Source organism: Argiope bruennichi, chromosome X2, assembly GCF_947563725.1.
Source record: "Argiope bruennichi chromosome X2, qqArgBrue1.1, whole genome shotgun sequence".
Classification (NCBI taxonomy): Eukaryota; Metazoa; Arthropoda; class Arachnida; order Araneae; family Araneidae; genus Argiope; species Argiope bruennichi.
Window position 1 is genome coordinate 134,250,802 of NC_079163.1, and position 21,059 is coordinate 134,271,860.

A 21,059-nucleotide genomic window follows, 5' to 3' on the forward strand; every position below is an offset into this window, starting at 1 on the left:
TTTTATTCAAGCTGAGAGAGTTCCACAAGGAAGTGTCCTCAGTGTCACACTGTTTATTATTCATCTGAGCCAGATTTTAAATCATTTGCCTCCATCTATTAATGGAACTCTTTATGTCGACGATCTGCAGATCTCATGTCAAGGTAGTAACATGAATATCATTGAATGACAATTGCAAAACGCAGTAAATAAGGTGGTAGCTTGGTGCAACAACAATGGGCACGCAATCTCACCTGAGAAGAGTAGATGCGTTCACTTCTGCCGGAAGAGAATAATTCTCCCGGATCCGAATATTTATATTCGAAATATACCTATCCCAGTGGTGAGCGAAATACGGTTTTTAGGAGTGATATTTGATCGGAATCTCACCGTCCTTCCGCATATTTTGCATTTGCGAAGGAAGTGTGAGGAAAACTTAAATATTTTGAAAGTACTTTCCAGAACATCCTGGGGTGCCGATCGGACCTCTCTACTCCGTATTTATGATGCAATCATCCTTTCGCGTATTGACTACGGATGTATGGTATATGGTTCGGCGCGATCATCTGTTTTACGTCGGCTGGATACTGTACACCATTCTGCTTTAAGGATCTGCTCCGGTGCGTTCCGTACTTCACCTATTGAAAGCCTTTATGTTATCTGTCACCAGTTGCCCCTTTATTTAAGACGCCAGAAAATTTCGGTGTCATATTATTTCAAAATAAAATCTATTGTTAAACACCCCTTAAGTCAAATGACATTCCCGAGTTGTCTTCGTAGATTGTATAATGTCCGTCCGTCTCACATTCTACCATTCTGTGAGAGAGCCAAAATGCTCATAAGTGACTCGGACCTCAATACTGTTAGTGTTAAAACTGTTGACTCCTTTATTTTTTTACCTTGGGATGCCCCGAAATTCTCTTTTGTGAATCCATTCAAAGGCTTCGATAAATCCTTAACTGCACCTGTTGTCTTCCAACAGCTATTTCTCTATCATCGCAATCGGTATTTCTCTTTTGATCCAATTTTCACGGATGGCTCGAAATCAGATGGTCATGTCGGTTATGGCATAGTATTTCCATCTGATATAGTGAGCTATCGGGTTCGTAATTGTTGTTCAGTATTTACTGCTGAGTTGCTTGCTATATTGTGCGCTCTACAAAAGATCTCATCTTTGCCACATCGAAAATTCATAATTTATACCGATAGCATGAGTGCACTGGAAACACTTTCTCACTACCATAATGGCATGCACCCAACAGCAATACGAATTTTATCCCTTTTGCGCCTCTTGCAGAATGAGGATTTTGAAATTATTTTTTGTTGGGTTCCGAGTCATGTCGGCATACATGGAAATGAAATGGCTGATTCTGCTGCAAAATCTGCATTGTCTTGTTTGAACCAAGGACTTCCTTATAACGATATTTGGCGGTCTTTAATTAATTACATCTGTTCTACCTGGCAAAATAAATGGGATCTGCAGATCCATAACAAACTGCATGAAGTGAAGAGTAACATTGGTCCGTATCCGGTCCTCCCTGTACGTGGGGTGGATGTCAGGTTGACTCGCCTCCGTATAGGACATACACGTTTCACGCACAAGCACCTTATTTTTGGCGAAAGGGCGCCAAATTGCCCGACTTGCCATGTTGATTTTAGTGTAAAACACATCTTGATTGAATGCCCTGCTTTTAATTCACATCGTCTCCAATATTTTCATACATCATCTGTAATTTTGAAGGACTTGGTGGGTGAGAAAAGCCACCCAAATATTTTTAACTTTCTGAGAGCCACAGGCTTTTTAAATCACATTTAATGTTTCCACAAATTACTTTTGCCTTATCACTTTAAGATTTTAACAAATTTCCATCATTTGTTTCCTTTTTACTTTTTTTTCTTCTAAATGATTGTTTGCGTTTTCTTTTTTACATTTTTAAATGCTATATATTTATGTTTTATGAAACTTTTATCATAGACTGCTGCTGTAGAAATTTTTAATTATTAATAAAGTCTACTTTAAATTTTGCTTGGCGCAGTATGGCCCGATATGGCTCTTGCGTCATAAAACTTGAAGCAACCAACCAACCAAGCAACCTGACATTGGAAGCACCGTAGCGGATTTGGGATGTATGGTCTCACCGGTAATCTCATGTAACCAGCTTTGATATACTCGGATAATTTAGGCCTGTGGAATGTGAGAATTAAATGCTTCGTAGGAAGGAGTTTTCCGTCTCGACGAACAGAAATACGTCGTACGTGTGTTACTCCTTCAAAAGCTAACTCTGCAGTGATTTTTTCAATGGTTTCATTAAAACGTTCTCCACAAGTTATGACTCCTTTATAGTTCCGACACTGGTATAGTGGCCAAGTTTTTCAGCTTAAGTATTTGCTGTGATTGTTTTCGGGTTTTAACCTCTACAAGAAGGTCACCTAAGCGAAGTTTACGGATTGACTGAACCTCTTCGAGAGACCCGGTAATAGTCTTTTCGACAAGAAATGGTGAAACAGTGTGAAACGTTTCTTTCAAATCAGAAGTACGATGTATAATAAAAAAAGTGTCAAAATGATTATCAGTATTTTTTTTTTTGGTTTCGTTTGTTGCCCACTGAAGGGACCCTTTTTGGAATGACCCATGCAAGGAAGAAAAAAGGTTCGGATCCCGGCGGCACCGCCCACCACCGAGCCAAACAAGGGAAGGCAGTAACTGGCTCTGGTAAATACCAGCCTCAGCACTTACCCTAGTGCTGGCCAGAATCTATACGCTCAGGGCCACTTCCAGGAACGTTGACCACCCTTAACGCCAAGCCCCAGAGAATGACCCTTTCACTTGATCCCTAGCAAAGTAACCAAATTATTAGGTTACCAGCCGAATTGATGCACTGGGGACCACAGTGCACCACCCGTCTAATGGGTCGCCACGCACGGCAAACATGTGGGGGTATTTGCTGTCCATTAGAAGCGAGAAGCAAACAGAGTGGCGACAGCTTCTCATGGAGAGCTCCCTCGCCTACCCTCGAGGGAAAGAAGAAAAAAGGAGACAGCAGAAAGCATAGGGGAGTTTGAACATGAAGGGAGTAAAGATCCCTGGGTACCTCGGGATTGGGACACCCGTACTCACCTATAGTAGGTGAGCCCCTGAGGGGGGTAAATCTCTACGAGGAATTGCAAGGGAAATTCAACGCAGTCACGGATACGTTCAAAAATTATCCAGAAGTATAAAATGTATAGCCAAATTGTTAATAAACCTGGAAGAGGAAGAAAAGAAATCCTCATTGTCACGACCAAGAGAAGAGTTATTTGTGAGGTCGCAAACAATCCTAAGGTGAATGCTACAAAAATTGCTACATTTACTTCAAGAACAATTGGAAAGTGTGTTTCTACAGAAACAATTCGAAGAGTAATTCTAAAAGCAAATTATAATGGTCGCGTAGCCAGAAAAAAACCATTCATTTCCAAAGTAAATCGAGAGAAAAGAATTTTTTTTCGCTAAAAGTCATATTTCAAGGCCTCCTGACTTCTGGAATCAAGTAATATTCAGTGACGAAGTAAGTTCAATGTTTTTGGTAGTGATGGTTGATGTTATGTGTGGAGAAAGCCCAATTGTGAACTTCTTAAAAACATCAATGCTTATTTCAAGCATGGAGATGGTCCACTTCTTGTATGGGGCTGTGTGTCTGCAAAATGATTGGGAAATTTAGTTTTCATTGATGGAATGATGGACAAAATCAAATATTTGGATATATTGTAGAACAATTTAAAACAAAGTGCCCAAAATTTGGGTTTAGTGTCAAGTTTTCTGTTTCAACAAGATAATGAGCCGAAGCATACAGCTAAAATAGTTAAGTTATGATTGTTGTATAATTGTAAATTGCAATTGCACACCCCTCCTCAATCTCCAGATCTCAATGGGATTGAAAATTTGTGGGCACAATTAGGAAAATCAGTTCAAAAACACGATATTAGAGGCAAGGAATACTTAAAAAGAGTATTACAAGAAAAATGGTCGAAAATATCCGGCAAAACAACTCAAATTCTGGTCAACTCAATGCCACACCGTTTATAAGCTGTTCTAAATGCAAAAGGATATGCAACAAAATATTAATTCATCTTTCTTTTTACAGATTTTGCTAGATGTATACTCAATTTTACGACTTTGGAATTTGCAACTTTGACATAAAAATTATTGTAATAAAAATATTATTGAATCCTCCGTTTTGTTTTTTAGCCTAGTATTTTTGTTGATGTATATTTTGTCGTTCTTATAAATATTAGCCATAAATAGAAATGTTAAGATCAAAAAGAATAAAATTAAAGAAGAAAGAGAAAAGTGTATACTCAATTTTGGAAGCCACTGTATGTTCGATTATTTCAAAGATATATATATTTCAAAGATAAAGAAATTTTTCAAAAGAATGTTATCCTTTTGCAGTTACTTTGAAAATAATTTCGATGAAGCATTTTTATTTTATATTCGATTATTCAATCTAAAAAATCGAATCATCTAAGAATCATTAAAAATCGAATCATCTAAAAAATCGAATCGATTTTTTAATCTAAATCATCGAATCATCATTTTAATTAAAAGCCCAATCATTCCAAGATCTTCAATTATTCGAAGATTTTGGAATCAATACATAGAAGTGGCAGTTAAAAATATGCAACTCTTGGTTCGACAACAAGTCAAGAACTGACCAATTGGGGATTTGTCAACTTCTCAGCCTGTAGCGGCACAGATCTTATAGTAGAGTGAGATTGCTTAGTTAAATTTTAAAATATCGGTGGCATCGGTGATGTTACAAAACGGAAACGAAGTTTTATGCTTTGTCACAAAGAAGACATTTCCTGTCCAAGGCTTGAGTGTTGAAGATAATTGAAAAATAAATTTAGTGAAATGTTCACACCGAAGCGAGTTTATCAAGATTGAATTTGTACAATTTTCCTAAACTTATGCAAAGTAGTAATGAAGAAATATTTCGTTTATAAAAATACCATATATTAGTTATTCTGTCTTAAACGTTATGTTATAATTTTCCCTGGCGGCATCTTGAAATGAGGATGAGATACTTCCGGCATGGTGGTTGGATCTCGCCACCCTGGAGGATACACGAAAGGGAGGGCGACTCCTCCCATGACTCCTCCCATGGATGACGGTACGTACTTCCTTGGGGAAGAGTTGTACTATGACCGGTAATGGTCCTTGGACTCAGCCACAATTCCCGCAAGCATTGTTGTTGCGGTTGTCCGGTCATTCAGTATTTATTATCTTTGTACCTTCGGGCGCATCGGAGAGTCAGTGATATGACTTAAACGATATATTATAAAGGCTCTAAAAATTGGCATTTGACTGTTAACTGAAGGAAAATAGTGTTTCCACACTTAAGCATTAAGCACATATTCATCAGACCTAACACCAAACTCATTTTCTATTTTTCCAACGAGTGAAAAGAAAAGAAAAAAAAATCTAAAAATGATATTGAAAAAAAAAATGTTTCGTGAATTTTTGGGTGATTGCTGAAAATACAATGAGACAGCTGATGGACTTTAAAATGCTGAATTCGATTAATGTTGTTAACAGTAGTTGTACACCGTTCTAATAAACGTGAGCATACAAAATTATTTTGGGGGCAAAGCAGCCTGAACAAATTTCAGGAATTCCTTGGTATTAAGAGTGTTAAAAGCAATCTAACCAATCACTAAAATCCTTTCAATATTTGAGTATCTCTAATCGAAAGAAGGAAAATAATTAAATTGTTTATCAATAATGAATTTGATATTTTAACCATGGAAAAATACAATAATACAGGACTTGGTAATATAGAGTACTTCATAATCCTATACTGAGTTATATCAAACGAAATTTTAAGCATAAACTTAGTTACTTTAAAAAAATATTTCAATTCTATTATTACTTTGATTGCTGAGCCACAAAATAGCCTACATTTGCAACATATTTAAAACTAAGTTTCATTGCAATAGACTACGATCCGGGAGGGGGGACCTAATGCAAATGAATTGATCCGGTAAGTGAACCTTCGAAAACAGTTCCGGAGTTATAATGGAGTCGATGCCAAGCAATGAATTGAATGCAGCTGCGCCATTGTTTGAAATAGATTCATACGTCAGAATTGTTAAATGAATTCGTTTCAATTAATTTTAAAGCTGCATTTGGACATGATTCGCATCTGAAACCAAATTTCGCAGTTTATCCGAATGCCGTTTTATTACTCATTGGAAAAGTCATTTTTTACCATAAAGTCAGTTTTTCTAGAAAATCATTAGAGATGGTAATCTATGCATGTTTGGTATATACAGTCTCTAATAAACTAGAAAATTTATAAAAGGATTTTGATTCACAAAACAGATATAGGATTAATAAAAGCAGCATAACTTGATATCCTATTTCTTTGGAAGTACATTAGAAACTGCTCAACAAAGAATTTGGTTGATTTTACATTCTTTCATTATAACACTCAGTACTAATATAAAAAGCGTCATTTTGTTTTAAGTTTAATTAATTAGATTGCTTTCCGTTATGAAACTTCTCAAGGATTATATTGGAGGCATATTTCGCACTTTTGAAACTTTGACACGACTATCTCTCCTCTAAATCTTTCACCCTAAATCAACTTATGGACATCTGGCAATGAGATTGTGTCTTTGACCCTCTCCCGATCACAAAAAAAATCAACTTTGACAAAAAATAAACATTCAAACTTATTAGCTGCAACTCTTTCTTAACCTTTTGAAAGTAATCCAATTCATCTGTTGCGAGGTTTAATTGTTGGCTTAAATAAACCGGCAGATCTTTCTTAAGCATGGTTCATCGTTATTTTTCATCTTCTGGCAATTGCCATTGCAATGATTTTAAGGTATGGCTTATCCTCCAGAGAAGGAAAATATGCCATGCCATCATGAAGATCCTCATTTTCATGATAATGTAAAATTAGTCACGGATTTTTTTTTCTTGCATATTGAAAATCCACTTATTTCGACCAGGTTAAAACTTACCATAAAGGGCATGTCTGTTTCATATAGTAACATTTATTCTGTTTAGCGAGCATATACTTAAGATCAGAGACTTTTATTACTTAAATGATTACGTATGATTATTTAGAAACGTACTTTTGAAAAGTCTGCATGCTCTATTACCAACTTTTGACCAATCTATCATTCTGTATAGACATGTCTCTACATGACCGTGCACGAGTTGCTGCTGGTGAAACATTCAATGCTTCATTTTATTATGAGTATTTCTTTTACTTCATAACTTGGAAAATTTTTATTGAAACGAAAACAAGTCTCCACTTTAATGGGTTCAACTTGTTATATAAAAGATTCAAATTAAAGAAGATGCACATAATTAGTATGCATTTTCTAAACTTTTTCAATAAATGTCTTTTCCCTAGCTCTTGCACATATTGAATACTATATAAATGTGTCCTGAATAATAGAATCAAATTTTTACTCAATTCAATGCTTAAATCTGAATCTTTTCGTTTCTAAGATAGAACTCTTCAGTTTTATTATTACGACTTTCTCTATAAGTTACAATACCATTAAATCCAGTTCTTAAAATATCATCCCATTCAAAATCTGTTTTTATTCCAATTTTGTAAAGATCGAAAAAAAAAAACAGGCTGTGAGCAGTAAGATTCAAGAGCTATTCTGAATGAAAGGAGAAAAGATTTTTGATGTCAATATATCATCCTCTGCACAATTCCAACATTGAAAAAATGGCGCGGGATCAAATCGCGTTTCCTTAATAAGAGATCAATATGAACTCGGCAGGGAAGCGCTTTGCGAATAAAAGTTCAAGACGATTGAATTGAATTTCCCGACTGAATATACTATGTTCCTAGCAGTACCCAAACTTAACGGGAATAGCTATTGGAGATTTAAACTTGACTGAGATTCTTGATCATAAAAAAATGAAAAGATGTAATGTGCTATTTTGAAGTGATTTCCGCGTTGGAGTTTTCAAAAAGAAGAAGGAAAAAAATAGAAAAGGAAAGTAAAATATACCGATAAAAACCATCAAACAACGATTTATGGGTCAATGCATTTATTTCAGATTATTGGCAATTTTTCGACATTCTGAAAATAATATTTTTTAGTACCTCCATTAGAGATACGGGACGTATTTCTTTCCGTAATTAGAATTTCGAATGTGATTTCTCTGAGATGTATTTTAAGGAATAATGCAAGATTAATTACTTTACCTAGAACCAATGCTCCTATTCCATCCCAGGGAAGGCAAACTTTTCTCTCGCCAAAATAAGGAACGACCTCTTAAGTGGTTTCCGTCCTTTAGTTCTGAAAAATGAATTTATTTTTCATATTTGAAAGAGATAGCTTTTAGCGCTTAGCAATAAATAGTAATGCACGTAACAAAAAGAAAGCATTTGTTTCTAACTGTATGAGAATTTTCATACACATTTCTATATGTTTCCCTTTTATTATAAATCATGGTTTTATTCCATTTCCAAAATTCTAAGGATTATTTTTTGTTTAATAGAAAGTGCAATACGACATGAAATTATGTCCCTTCAATTAACTCGAACGTAAGATCTGCCTACTTTTAATTTAATTGGGTCTTATCATTGAAAGGAATAGTTGACCGCAACACTTCAAAATAAAGCAAAGCGAAAATACTCTGATTTAATTCAAAAAATAGTTTCTATCGTTACTATTCGTTTTTCGGGTGGCGTCAATGATATTTTTTCTACTTTAAACGATTACGCGTAAAAGGTTTTCCAGGCATATCTATAATTGATTTGTTCTATCAATAAATGGAATCATTACAATTAAAACAATAGTAGTTTATCCCAGAATTTTTTTAAAGGCCAGAATCAAAATTATTAAATGTTTTGTATATTTAAATTAAGAAAAAGGATCATTGTGATTTAAGACACAAAATTTTAAAAATGTCAAAGTATATCTGAGATATAGATTTAAATAGTTTCATTGGAAGGAATCAATTGTTAGCATTTTTAATGTCTTAATGAGATGCATAATCTGTCTATGCATAACTGCGTGATCTGACTATTCAAGTTTACAGTACTGTGAAAGCTACGCTGCATGTTACAGCTGATTTTCAAAAAGATTTATTTAAAAAATTATATTGGAAGATCTTTTCCAATAATCAACCAAATGTGAAATTATTTTTTTTACTGCAGCAAACTTGGGTCACAATTCATTCATACTGCCAGCAAAAGCAAATTTACTTGTTTACTTTGTTACTGCATTTGAGAGATGAAAAAAAGTCAAGAAATTGTATAGCAACTGCTATACTAGATCAATCTCAAAACAAATAATCCAGTGGATTAAATATGCTGCGAGAAGCACAAAAGCCAAGTCACAACCATATTTGGCATTTTCTCGTATAATTACTACTGCTTGTACGAAGTTATTACTTTATATATGATGTGATGATTTCGTGATCAATGGCATTTTAAACTTTTCTGCATTCAGTAAGATACATAAACTTGATTACATTATAGAGGTTTATTTATGTGATAAACAAAGTAGATATAAGCCTTTTAAATTAAAACAGATTATCACAGTTTGATGCTGAAAGGTCTTTGTTGAAACACCTGAGAACTAGTTATGCATATTATTAGTTATTTAATTGATACTAAATATTGCCAATATTCCATAGGAACTAGGTAGTATATGATATATAAGTGAGATAAAAGGACCATATTATAGCAATGGCATAAAGCTTTCTATTTTACAGAAACGTAAAAATCAGACATTAGCATTTCAGAAAATGTTCAATAGTAATAGAATTAAAATGTAAATATATTTGCATTAGTGATTGCTACTTTAAATCTATATAATGGGTTTATATATTTCTTTCTAGGCAAGCCGGTAGAAACGAGGAAGCGGAAGCTTATTACAAAAGAGCCGTTCAACTGAAACCTAAAGTAAGTTTAGATTTGGATTCCATTAAATTACACAGTACATCTTATTTCTTATGATACAGTACAAATATTTTCTTCTGATGAAATTTCATTTTAAATTTAAATAATAATTTGCATGAAATCTCAGCAATTTTCATATATAAATCAACTGAAATGCCCGAGAAAGAAATTAAATGCAAAGTAACGAATATCTTTATTCCAATAAAACTTCATTTTATATTTAAATAAAATTCTGCATGAAATCTTAGCAATTTTCGTATATCAATCAATTGAAATGCACGAGAAAGAAAATAATTTAAATGCAAAGTTAAAGAATGTCTTTTTATTTATTAAACTTCATTTTAAATTTAAATAATAATTTGCATGAAACCTTAAAACTTTTCGCATGTCAATCAATTGAAATGCATGAGAATATCAATCAAATGAAAGCCATGAAAAAGAACATCAAATGAAATGCATGAAAGAGAAGTTTACTTTGAAAGTTAAAATGATGAATGTGATCTGCATTTCAATTTGTTTAAATTTATTTATTATTTCAGGGCTCAAAGCGTACATGAAGGAATCATCAATCAAGCGACTTTATAAAAATTATTTTTACTTTATAAATTGAACACGTGTTTAAAAAAACATTTTTATTTTTATATCGATCTACCTCTCTGTGTATATTTATCTGCTACCGTTTTATCAGATTTACCATATTATGTATACAACAAATGAATAGCATTATTTTTACAGGAAGTCGCAAGTCATATGAATCTCGGGGCGATGTTGCATGTGAATAATAAACTCCAAGAAGCTGAGCAATCATATTTAAAAGCTTTGAATTTAAGACCAGATGATCAAATTACACGAAATAATCTTCAAAAGCTACAAAATCTGATACAACTTAAAAAAACTCGTGAATGCAGGAACCAAAGTTTCTATAATATCGACGATAATGCATGAAGTTTTGATATTATTTTACTACATTCTTGACGAACCGTAAAAGATTCATGTATCTGTGGACTAAAATATCTGTGTTTCCTCTTTCAAGATGATTGAAGATGGTATTACTGATGTTACATGCGTTTTTGATACATCGCTTGCGATTTTTCTTTTCGTTGTTGGTGTAAACATAAATATTCCTAGTAAGATTGTTCTGATCGTTGTTTACACGATAAATGTTTATGTGTAAAGCACACGTATAAAACTTCGTGATACAGATCTCAATTCTTAATGCGGATTTCTTTATACGTGAAGGAACAACAATGTTCTGCAAATCACTATAAAGCAAAGAAATTATTTATATGATATTTGTACTAAATTTCAGTTGTGGTATTTTCCATAGACCAGAAATTGAAATTTTGAACAGGATTGGATAAAACTTTATCATTCAAAGTTTAGTTTCAAAATCCGTTCCCTTCATTATCAAGAATTTTCTTTCAGGTGTCCTAAACTCTAAACACATTGGTTGAGATTCAAGAATCTGAACATAGCTAATAATTTTAACCAGACAATATAATTGGTGCAACAAATTTGAGATCCATAACTTATGTATTATGTAACTATGGAATGAAACTGTCACTCATCAAACAGACGCAAGAAGATGTGGTTTCCTGACAAAAATAAATGAAATGCACTTCTGTAAGTAAATACACTCCCTAATATAAATGAACTTATCTACTGTCTTTTCAAAAAAATTATATTAGAACTGGCAGTGTCTCTAGTCATGGTTATTGTTCACTTCCCATAAAGGAAACTAGTTGTTCTCGAAAAGCACAACCAGTTTGAAATGTCTTAGCGAACCAGTGTGAAATTTGCAATATCGAAAGAGTTTGAGCACATTCAATTTATGTTCACTTATAGCGCTGGTAATAAACATTTTTTAACTTTATCCAAACAGATTTATTATCAGTGAAAAGAAAAGCAAGTCATGTTATTTAATTACCAAAGATACCACTAGTCTTGAAAAGGTATCCATTTCTTCTATCGAACATTTGCTGTGCAATGTTGCGTGGAACAACCTTTTGGTTCTTGCAGTATAAATGACTTCGATTGAGAAGAAGAGAAAGTGGTGCGAACCATAAAAAACTTTTCAGCACGAACTTGCAATGAGTTGTATAGCAACATTTTATTAACCAGCGCTGAGATTTTTGCATGTTGCAAAAAGGACAACTGCATTCAAAATTCCTATTCATGATTGATGTATCTTCGAATAAGAGTATCAATATATGTGTGAAATATATGTAACAATTGATTATTGTGGAATATATATGCTTCAACGGGCAAGAAAAAAAGTTAATACACTTTCAATACGCAGTTCATTTACAAAGATTAATATGTCTACATATATATATATATATATATATATATATAGTATATATTGTCTTCCTGTTGGTGTAAACTCAGTAGCTATGTTGTTGGAATTTTGTATTCATTAGACGTTCTTATTTGATTCTCCGTCTAATAGCAGGCTGGGTTTATCTTTTTCAGAACATTTAAAGTATATGTTTTTTATTGTTTAGGAAGTATGAAATTACTGCTTGATCCATCCATTACAGAGTTTAGAATAATGTAAATGGCATATTTTAATAGGAGGATATTTTAGTATTTTGAAAAGTTTAAAAACTGTTTAGGAAACATCATGTTTTCCAAATTTTGATTAAGAAAATGATAAGGTAAGGACCATATTAATTAATAAAAATAATCTGTTAAAAAGACATAGCTCCTGTTGCTTTTACTAACTAAATATCTTGTGGAATCCAAATGTCTTTCTTTTCCCAACTAAGTTTGTTCCAAAATTATCCTCTATATTTTTAAGTGATTATTTCAATAGAATTATAAATTAGGCACGAAACAAACCAAGAAATTTTCTTTTCTCAATCGGTAAACGTTTAAATAAAACTTTATTTTTTATTAATAATAAAAAAAATTAAGAAAGAGGGAGGGGGTCAAACTTGGCATAAAGTAACATAATAAGAAGCCTAAACAAATAAAAGAAAAAAAATGAAATAAATAGGAGGAATCTACTACAATAAAATGGTAAAAAAGTTTTATATCATTACAAGGATAGTATTAAAATAATTCAGAAGTACCAGTCTTTATAAAAGTATGTTTTTAATTATCAGTTTGTTATAAAATAAAAACACATATTTTGGGGAAAGCTAAAATAAAACATATATCAAAACGATTTTTAATCACTTTTATAAAACCACTCTACAGCTGCATTTTTTAACACTACACACCACATTTAAAAAAAATTTTAATAAGATTTTTCTATATAAAAGAATAAACTTTAGAATTACAGAAAAAAAAAACATTCAAAATTTTTACCCACTAGAACTTATTTATTGCATTATATAAGATATTTTGATTAAATAAACCTTTTTTTATTCAAATAATCATTTATTTAAAATTAAATGAGAAAAGGCAAAAATGTTAATGATGCATATTTATATCGTTGTTCGTTATAAGGTTAAAATATCACACGCATTTTTCCGAAAGAGGTTAAATAATTTTTCAAATAATGATATCACTTTTAACACTGAATAACATTTGTATTAATTTTCAGGTAACTATTTACTTATCTTGAAATTCATCATTTGAATTTGCTTTCAACTTTTCTAATTATTAGTATCGATTTTCTCATTTGAAAGATCGTTTAATCTCCATATATCTGTTATTAAAATTACTCTAGAGGTTTCAAGCTTTGGTTGAACAGATAGAGAAAAAATAATTGCTTCAAGATGCTTTCCTTTCCCAGAAAAAAGATTAGAAAGTCAAACATTTATCTGATATTTTTTCTCTCTTATGAAAATTAATTCTACTTTCTAGGTATCTCATGACTGTTTGATAAATGAATATAAATGTAATCTTTTAAAAGATCGAGTAATACAAAATGGAATTTAGAACAACAGTCATTCATCCTTCTGGAAAGGTGCTACGAACCTATTTTAAATAATGAGGAGAACAGCTATTAATCAGTTAATCTTATCATAAATTATTGCCATGAATTATTTGAAGAAGTACTATTTCGCTAGGTGAATTGTTTTGGAATTAGAATTTAAGCAAACTCTCTTTAATGTCTTCAAATATAATTTAGTACTGGTCATTGTTGAACAATCTTCCTATTTTATTCTTTACGCTGAATTACATATTTTGTTATTATTTAATCTTGCCTCTTCTGTATTAGTAGAAATATTTTAGTTTTACCATCCTCAGCCTGCTTGACTGACTTGCACATATTGATTTGGGACTGATAAATCAAATATTTTAATTTAAGAATGTATAAGATTTTATAATTAAAAATTGTCATGCTTATTACGTGTAAAAATGTTGAAACTGTACCATCTTCAATCTGCTTTTTATTAAAACTGTTTAGAAGAAAGAAAACAAAACATTCAATTCCTTCTGTGTTTTCAATTAAAACTTAAAAAAAAAATATTTAAGATAATGTCGTGACTCTGAAATTATGTCACTATATCTTAATAAGGAAAGCTTAAAATGTTTTTGAATTATGTCCTATAAAAAGGAAAATTATTAAGCTCTATATTTAATAAATTGAGACTTGAACAAAAAAAAATAATAGGCCAACATTCTTTGTTAGAGAAATGAAGTTTTTATAGATATTATTCTTCTAAACTCATTCCAATTTAAAGCATGACTGCAGCCATTTAAAGGATAAGTGTCAATACAGGTGCGTTCTCGCATTCTATATTTACATTTATCAAGCCGATTCATAAAAAATGACCGAAACTTTATTTATTAATTTCTATCTTACTTATGTTAAATATAATAACTGTAATTCTATCAATGATGCCTTCAAACGTGCATGTAATGATATTCACGTAATTTATGCATTTTGTTAATGTAAGTGCATCAAAGCTTTTGTACCATCTTTAATTCAGTTACGCAACTTTATTTATTTATTAAAACATATTTCATTTTTAATATGAACAGAACATAATACAGTTTGTAATATAGGGGTTCAATTTATTTATTAGTTTTTCAAATGATGATGCTAGATCCTTTAGACTACCTACTAATAAATATTAATTTAACTGAACTCTCATTGTTTTGTTATAATACGTTTTATAGATCATTCCATAGTGTTGGGATTTTTCCGCAGTCTAAGGAAAATATTATCTCTATTGAAATATGTATTATCTATTTAACTTGTATTAAGTGTATGTCGTGTTGTGTTTGGATATATATATATATATATGTGTGCGTCTGTATGTGTGTTAATATATATTCGTGTGTGTTAAGATGAGTTCAGTTATTTAAGATTTCTAAATATACAGCATACCAAAGTACAACAAATATTTTTCAATAAATAAATCACGTCAATAATCACTTTCAATAGAAAATCACGAACAAGAAAATATCCTAAAAAAGTTTTAAGAATTCATCTTAGAATTTTAAGGAATTTTATTGCATAGAGAAGAAAAATTGCATTTAATTTACGTTGCAATTGCGACACTGGTGTAAAACGCTCACGCAATCCTAAATTAATTAAATTTCAAAAAATCATCTTTATTTCAAAATATTTCCACAAAGTACATTGATAATTTGTTGTACTTTGGTTTCTATGAGGAATGGTGCATGTATTACTTTTCTGTATGGTTTTGAAAGCTGAAACAAGAAGCTGTCTCTGTTAGCGGGTGTTTTCGTGGTAAGTTTACTAGAAAGTTGAGGTAAAGTGATTTAACAAAATATTATGAAAAACATATACATATGAAATTTAACAGTAGTGTGTGTAGTATTTATGATCAAAGAATGCAAAAAATGCATCTGAAGCTATTTGGTTTTATTTTATTATTGATATGCAGCAATTCATGTATATGTATGGATATTTGCACCCGTGTGAGTATTTCACATGTCTTATAGTAGTATATTTATAGTGGGTATGTTGCATTCACAATGGAAATCAATACTATATGTGACAATTCGATGTGCTTTTAACTATATTATTGTTCTACTGTATATAAACATGTGAAATGAATACATGAGAACAAATTAAAAGCGAGAGTATATAAAAAAAACTAACAATGGTATTTATATCAGCAAAAATTCTTATGTAAATTTAAATTATGCAAATGCAAATGTTTCAGAAATTAATGTTAATACTTAATTAATGTTATAATTAATATTCAATTAATGTTAATAAATTCGCAAAATAATATTGTTTTGTAAAAGTTAGTTTATATGACATTATTAGGTAATTCCATTATTTATTTAAACTTTGTTATATTTATCATATAAATATTCTTTAATGTTGAAATAAATTCCACAAGATCTAGATCAATCACAACCATTATCCAATTAAAACTTCAAAAAAATTATCAAAACTTCAAAAAAATTATTAAGTATTTTAAAAAATTTACGATTATCGCAAATAATTTAAAACAATTTGGCAACCATTTAAATTAAAAAGAGGCATTCATATATCAAAATAATTCTTATATAAATTTATATAATGCGCGTAATCGCAGAAGTTTCAAAAACTAATGTCAAAATTTACAAAAGAATTTTCTTTGTTTTGAAAAAAAATTCGATAATTCAATTATTTCTAGTTATCATATAAATATTCTTTAAGGACATGAAATAAATTCCACACGATAGAATTTAACTGAAATCTAAAACGTATTTTAAAAAAACCTTTACGCTCATCACAAAGAATTTAAAACAATTTGGCAACGATTTAAGATGGAAAGATAGCATTCATATCAAGCATAATTCTTACATACAAGTAATTTATATCACATTATTAGATAATTCAATTATTTATATTTATCATATAAATATTCCGTAAAGAAATTAAAATGAAATTCCTAAAGATACCATTCTATCTCAACATAACCGTAAGGGTTTTAATTGGATTTTCACAAATAATTATTTAGGATTACTTAATCTATAACTTATTTTCAATATGCAAATAATTCCTATTCTGATCTCATTGGTGACGAATTCATACATATTTTGATCGGCCCATCTTGAAAAACTCAAAATACTAATTCATGATCAGAAGTTAAATGTCCTTACTGAAAATGAAATTGCTCATACATAGTTGTTTATTCCTTTATTTCTTCTAAGAAAATGTATGCGCTACAACCTAAGCTTATTACTTGCACCCGATAAATTAAAGTATGTTTTGTTCATTTTGTAGCAGAGTAAGTTTTACTTATTATTTTAAGGAAACTGACTCATCATTGGCATTGTAGGATTGTTTTGTTTATTATTATGTGATAACTCTTTCGATATTATTTCAACTGTGTATAGCAATCACTAAAAATAAAATTATGTATAAATTAAGAAGTTTGTGGTCTCATTTTATTATCGGTTTCTTTTTATTGTCTCATTTAAACATACAGTAACAATGTTTACATCCTTTCTGAATCTGCATTATAAAACTTCATTTACGGTTACTTTTAAAATTAGATTCAATTATCTTTCATCCCTGTAGTTCTATTTTTACCACTCAATACTTTAGAAATCCTTATATAAATTATGATTTAATCTCCAATTAAAATTGACAAAAAATCATGTTATATATATATACAAAGCACTTACGTTTTAAAAAGCTCCGAAACTAGTTTTAACAGATTGCAACAGAGGGTTGTTCTTGACAAGATGGCGGATTTAAGAAGTACGCGATGTCAGACGAGTCTATTTTTAGAAACAGAGGTGCAAAAAAATTTGCGAGATCTAGCTGCGTTTCATTCCTTCATAATACGCTGAATTCAGCATAATCATACTTTCCTGCAACTCTCTCTTTATTTCGCTATTTCTTTCCTCCAAGCGCCTCTATTCGAAGTCAGATGGCAATTGCTCAGTTTAGTTTAATTATATTAACGTTCCGTTTTAAAGCAACACTAGGGCTATTTAGGGCTCGTAGTTTTGAACAGCGTTCAGATGACGAGGACGGCAGCTGAGCTGGTACGCCCCTGTCCAAGCGTCAACACCACACCAGTAGGAGGAGGTTGGCCCCAATTGAATTAACGTGCACCAGACTCGCTTACACGACGGTTCTTAGGTGGAATCGGGTCTCGAACCTGAAACCGAAGTTCCGAAGCCGAGGTCTTTGACAACTTGTCAGAGCCAAGCTATAGGAAGTTTTCCCTAGTGACATCGTTCTGTTGACAATCTGAAGTGTTTGATATGCTCATCAGGAGAACGCAGTTGAAGCAATCGAAAAAATATGCATGTCATCCCAAAAGAAATAAGATTGGAATTTTTAACAAGAATAAAACTATTTAATTGTAACATTAATAAATTGGAAAGTATATAACACTTCCAATTATATTCACAATTCATCAACTTTATAGTCGAATTAAAAGTTTCGTGATAATGAATTTATTTAGTTTTTAAGCCTGTTGCTGTGCTTAATAGTTTGGAATTAAAGAATACGAACTATTGAATTTAACATTGACTTTACAAAAAATCTTCGTATTGAAAATGTTACCAGATTTTCACTTTAGTAAAAACATTTTGCTATGCTACATTTTAAATTCTAAAACTCACAAGAAACAATGAGGAGTGATGTAAAAAAGCATAACGCATGAGAATAGACTATTTTGGATACACAATAAATCTATTCATATAACCAGAAGTCAAAGCTATTGACTTCCAAATATCAAAATAATGCATGCAAAGAAAATAAAACTAAATTGCCATATTCGCGTATGATTTTGAATTATCTTTCTAATTAAATGACTCATCCGTTGCTATTTTTTAATTTTCTTTGTAGCACATATATATTACGCAATATTGTATGATATTAAACAATATTCGCATTATTGTATAATATTTTTAAATATTTAATAATAGCATATTTCTCAATATTGTGCAGCAAGCAATGCGTTTCGGATATAATAGACAAGGGATTACCCATCAAGGTGCATGTTTGGGTAAAATAAGATTGTAGGTGTGAATCAAGCAGCATGATAGCGTAGAAACATAGGCAATGCAAACAATGCTTAGGAATTAGTGATTCCTTGTGTATGCTTTCTACTGGGTGTAAATGAAAAAGTGTTGGCATATTTTCACTCAATACGGCTCTCTTTTATCTGCTTCCAGTATTCAGTATACTCAACATTTTTTTTCTCTTTTTTTTGAAATTACAATATCGGAGCTATTTTGTTTTTCGAAAACTTCACCAAAGTTTAAAACAACGATATCGCTGCAACGAAACCTCAATGCGGAATGGATTCAACATCTTTTTTTTTCTGGGGAACGTAACCTATGGGAATAGCAACATAAATCTTTGTATTCGAAGATATTTTCGCTCGAGTTGTCTAGAGAGCCCGAGAATAACCACTTCAATGCAAAAGGTTAAATCAAGAAATATGGAGTACAGGTTTCCGTTATCTTAATTCGAATCCAAATAGACTATGAGGAATCTTGTTTGATTTGACTGAGTCAATAATGACATTTGCCATTGTTTCAGAACCATAGAAATCACAATTAACTGACGTTAAAAGTGCAGCCGAAATACGGCTTTCAAATCATTTCAATGAAAGCAGACAAACTCTGTGCTTACCGCTTATAGGAGTCACACATGTTCTCTGGTAACACAAAGAACTCCTAAATAGTGTGAGTCTCCTTCTAAATGGTGAAGCTTATTAAAGATATTTTCAGTAGGATAGAGCATGCCCAGCTAAACTATCATCTTGGATTCTAAACATTATCGACTCGTATTACAGATTTTAATTTCCAGACCTTAGCACAGTGTTAAATGAATACCTTGGTCGTTATTCATCAGTGAAATATGTAAAATTTCAACATTTCTCTCATTATTGAACTTTGAAAGATGAACATATCCGTAATTCTAATCTTAGCAACCCTTCCCCTCAACTTAGTAGGCTATCGACAGTTCATCGGAATTAAAATAATTTGCATTTAACTAAAGAAAGAAATTAATTAAAAAGCAAATCATTAAAATATAAAAATATAAAATTTTGACTAAAATTGAGATATACTTTTAGAAATGTTGCACCCAAGTAAGGCAAGGCAGCAACGAAATCTTTTCTCGTGAGGCTTTATTAACCTTCACCATCTTAGCACTGAAAATGACATGGATTACATTTCAATATTGGAACTACTCTAAATTTAATCAAAAATTTCAAATTTTCCGTTTGGTCCTCATATTGAGAACTCGAATGTATTTATTATAATAACAGATCAAGGATCTCAACTAATTATGCCAAATATGGCATTAATGACTTTCAAAAGAATATTTTTTCCCCTTACGTATTGCTATTTATAGTTTAATCTACCCTACCAGCATATTACTGGAGGATGAAGCTAAGACTACAGTGATATTATCGAAAAACAGAAAATATATAGCCTCTCTAAACATTATTTAAGAATACTCTTTCATTACCCGTGTTTTAACCTATTCTTGTTCTCATACAGTAGAAATAGAACTAAGAGAATGAAATCATCACGACTCTATGTTATCATAATATCATTTAACAAAATAGCTCAATTCTTTTCATCAAACTTGCACTAAATGAGGCTTTATCAGAAATTACTCTTTATTCTTGATTATTCATGTAATTAAAATAAAGAGTAAAAAAAAGTCTTATTTACAAATAAGAGACGTGAATGCCAATGGATAATTGGAGTTACTGTTGAAACTTAATCTATCCCATTATGATCGAAGTTTCCGTCTCTGAAATTTCCATGCATCGCTGTTAGAATTTCTATCTCATTCTCTCCGTTGTTCCTAACCTTCATACCATCTCAATGTCACTAGTTTCATCTCTCTGTTTCCCTTATGGAAAACAAAGATAAACATTTGAATCTCAGTTCTCAGAAAAAGGAGAGTGACCAGCCAATTTTTTTCTAGTTTTCTTCTGTTTAGTCTCTGTTTATGTTGTTCCGCAATGGAATTATTACAGTCGCAGCATCAATTGGAGATCAATTTAAAAACCTATCATTAGCTAAAAATGATGATAAAAATTTACCATTGGTTTAAAAAGAATGAAAATGAAATTTTTACTGTGACCAAACTAAAATTTACCTAACTTTCATTTCAGCCACCTGATAGCTTTTATATATATCGAAATTGTGTGTTTCGTCAATCAAAGTAAAGGCACACAAAAAAACAAAAATTTTCCGGGAAAGGATTTCATAACAGTGAACATTTCTCAAATCATCAAGCAACAGACTTTC

General features: G+C 31.3%; 1 protein-coding gene across 2 annotated transcripts in view; it reads left to right on the plus strand.

Moving 5' to 3' along the window:
* The window catches only part of LOC129960161 (protein O-mannosyl-transferase TMTC2-like), a 923,323-nt gene extending 911,131 nt beyond the window's left edge, over nt 1–12,192 (plus strand). The window contains exons 15-16 of one of the 2 annotated variants that reach the window (XM_056073352.1): nt 9,842–9,905; nt 10,638–12,192. In XM_056073352.1, coding sequence (XP_055929327.1) covers nt 9,842–9,905; nt 10,638–10,847 — 274 coding nt within the window. In that variant the 3' untranslated portion in view covers nt 10,848–12,192. Of the gene's footprint in view, nt 1–9,841; nt 9,906–10,441; nt 10,515–10,637 lie in introns of those variants that run through there. The other variant, XM_056073353.1, reaches the window with a different exon arrangement.
* The last annotated feature ends 8,867 nt before the right edge of the window (nt 12,193–21,059 follow it).